This window comes from Populus euphratica, unplaced genomic scaffold (assembly GCF_000495115.2).
Source record: "Populus euphratica unplaced genomic scaffold, PopEup_1.0 scaffold3372.1, whole genome shotgun sequence".
Taxonomy (NCBI): domain Eukaryota; kingdom Viridiplantae; phylum Streptophyta; class Magnoliopsida; order Malpighiales; family Salicaceae; genus Populus; species Populus euphratica.
This window is the reverse complement of record NW_011503243.1, coordinates 1-2457: the sequence shown is the minus strand read 5'-3', so window position 1 is coordinate 2457 and position 2457 is coordinate 1. Positions and strand designations below refer to the sequence as shown.

At 36.2% G+C, this 2457-nt stretch overlaps 1 protein-coding gene across 1 annotated transcript in view; it reads right to left on the bottom strand.

Annotated features, from left to right (window-relative positions):
- Window positions 1–2451, bottom strand: part of MAP1D (methionine aminopeptidase 1D) — a gene marked incomplete at its 5' end in the record, with an annotated part of 4850 nt that extends 2399 nt beyond the window's left edge. Inside the window, 6 exons of the mRNA XM_011017904.1 lie at window positions 99–178; window positions 872–943; window positions 1131–1172; window positions 1284–1445; window positions 1731–1959; window positions 2396–2451. Of these exons, the coding sequence (XP_011016206.1) occupies window positions 99–178; window positions 872–943; window positions 1131–1172; window positions 1284–1445; window positions 1731–1959; window positions 2396–2451 (641 nt within the window). The remainder of the gene's footprint in view (window positions 1–98; window positions 179–871; window positions 944–1130; window positions 1173–1283; window positions 1446–1730; window positions 1960–2395) is intronic.
- Between the last annotated feature and the right edge of the window lie 6 nt (window positions 2452–2457).

Here is a 2457-nt window from a genome sequence, read left to right as displayed (position 1 = left end):
CTATATAATGAATCTGACATTCCCACCACAGTTGTACAGGAGAGAAGATGATGAAAATGCAAAACTGAGTAAATAGAATGCTATAGCAGGTTCCCTACTGTATTGTTTTGCCAATTTTCTTATACTCCACTCCCGGTGCACAAATTGATATTGCTCTGTAAAGGCATTCTTCAGTCACCTGTAGGATCATCAACAAACATTCTCATACATATATACCTAAAATGAACAAGATTCGCAGAAAAATTCATCTACTCAAACAATTATTCTTCACAAGAGACTACTTCTTAGGATTTTCCAAAGAAAAGTACGTGGAAACCAATGATGGCTAACAAAGATGAACTTTAAATGATAATATTTACTTTCATCAGGCATAAAAGGATGACTATATTTAGTCTCTAATCCATAGAAGATGAAAAGGCATATTCTGTTAAGAAAAAATCAGTCTGTGATTTAAAAGACATTGCTATATTTCCATGTATAGCAGAAAAAGGATAGAACATTTAGCGTGTACGCAAAATCATATCAAATGGTGATCTCTAGTGTCCAGAACTGTACAAAACTAGTAATTAGTGGTTACATGAATGTAATAAAAAATTTACCTAGATGGCAAAAGTTAGAGTCTTCGTTAAATAGGTGGCTGTTAATTTGGTTAACAGACTTCAAGACTAACACTGAGACAAAGGTGTTTTGACAGAACTGTTTCAGGTTGTCCAAGTATGCTACAAAGCTTGCAGATGCTTTAGATAAGCTTAAAGTTAAGTTTTAAGCATGATATTCTAGCTCGGTACAGAAAATCTCATAGATGTCTCCAATGATGATGGCAACCACAGAAACAAATGGATGCCACATAAGTGCCATTCCAAAGAGTTACCTGAACCAGTTTTCTGGCTTCGTCATCAACATCTCCACAAAAGAAAGTTGCTGAGGTATCACCATGATAACCCTGCACATCAAAATAAGATCATTAGATTTAAGAGACAGAGAAATCAGAATATGCAATGAGCAATAATTGCAGACAAGCTATGATTTATTCTTTAAAACCAGTTCCACTTTTCCCATAAACTACAGAGATATCACATCTGTTCACTCAAGGATCTACTGGAAAAAATGAAAAACGAGAAGACACTCACATTTAGATAAACGGTAACATCAATGTTGATTATATCACCATCCTGCAAAAGAAAAAAAAAAAAAAACACAATGGCTTAGTAACATTTTACTCATTCTAACAGATAATAGCTCAACTACAGAGAGATTGAAATTCCAAAACTTAACAGAGAGACCTCAAGAGCACGTGAGTCTGGTATTCCATGGCAAATGCACTCATTCACCGATGTGCAGACACTCTTAGGAAACCCACCATATCCAAGAGGTGAAGGATATGCTCCGTTATCAATTATCATTTGATGAACTGCTTGGTCAATGTCATCTGTTTTTATACCTGGCTGCCAACAAAAACACCAATTAGAACTTTGAGATCAGTTAAAATGACTGACCACTTCTTTTTAATGCATGGACAATCAGTATATTCTCAATAACTGACCCACTCATAACTACCAATCCTACTAATACAAACTAGAAGAAGGCAATAGGAAAAATAAGAGGCTAAAGTTCATGGCAAGATAAAATAAATCACTACAGTTTCTTAGTGCTATAATGAGTTTTAATTAATTTATATAAAGCACAAGATAACTATCCTTTTGACTGGTCAGAAAGTAACATCATTTTACCTTGACTAAAGTCCCAGCATACTGAAGAACCTGGGCCGCAAGCTTTCCAGAAGATCTCATGCATTCTATCCCATTCTCATCATGCACTTCGGCCCCACTTGCAACGCCAGGTGGTTGCCGAGAATTGACATATGGAGGCCTTGGTATATGATCTGGAACAGGTCGACGAGGAGACAACTTCCCTGGCCTTAGACGTTGCCGCTTGGCATTAGACACTTCATCCAGATTTCTGCTAATTTCAATGAATAAAATATTAGATGTGTCATCCATCGTCTGGTATGTCATTGTTTTTCTCAAACTCTCTATGCATGCTCATTGTGAAAAAGTAAAACAATGCACAATACCCTATTTCATCTGGTCCATCCCAGGAGCATCAAACTGGCCGATATGGCCCAATATGATGCGAAGTTCATTTTATCTATAAGGTAAGTAAATTCAAATGATATACATAGACCACAGCTTATGCCAACATCCTAAAAAATTAACTCACACGTGTTTATGTACAAGCATGTTGCATGAAACCTATAGAAACACCACAGTGCAGCTCACTTCAGAAGTGCAGTATATCAATAAACCAAAGAAAGTGCATTACAGACAAGTAAAAAGAAAAAAGAAAATGAGGACTAGAAGGATGATATATTTTCTGTGTGTTGGTTTTGGCATACCTTCTATTGAATAAAAGATTGGTCAAGCCAGAAAGCGTTCTAGATAGTTGCATTGACACATG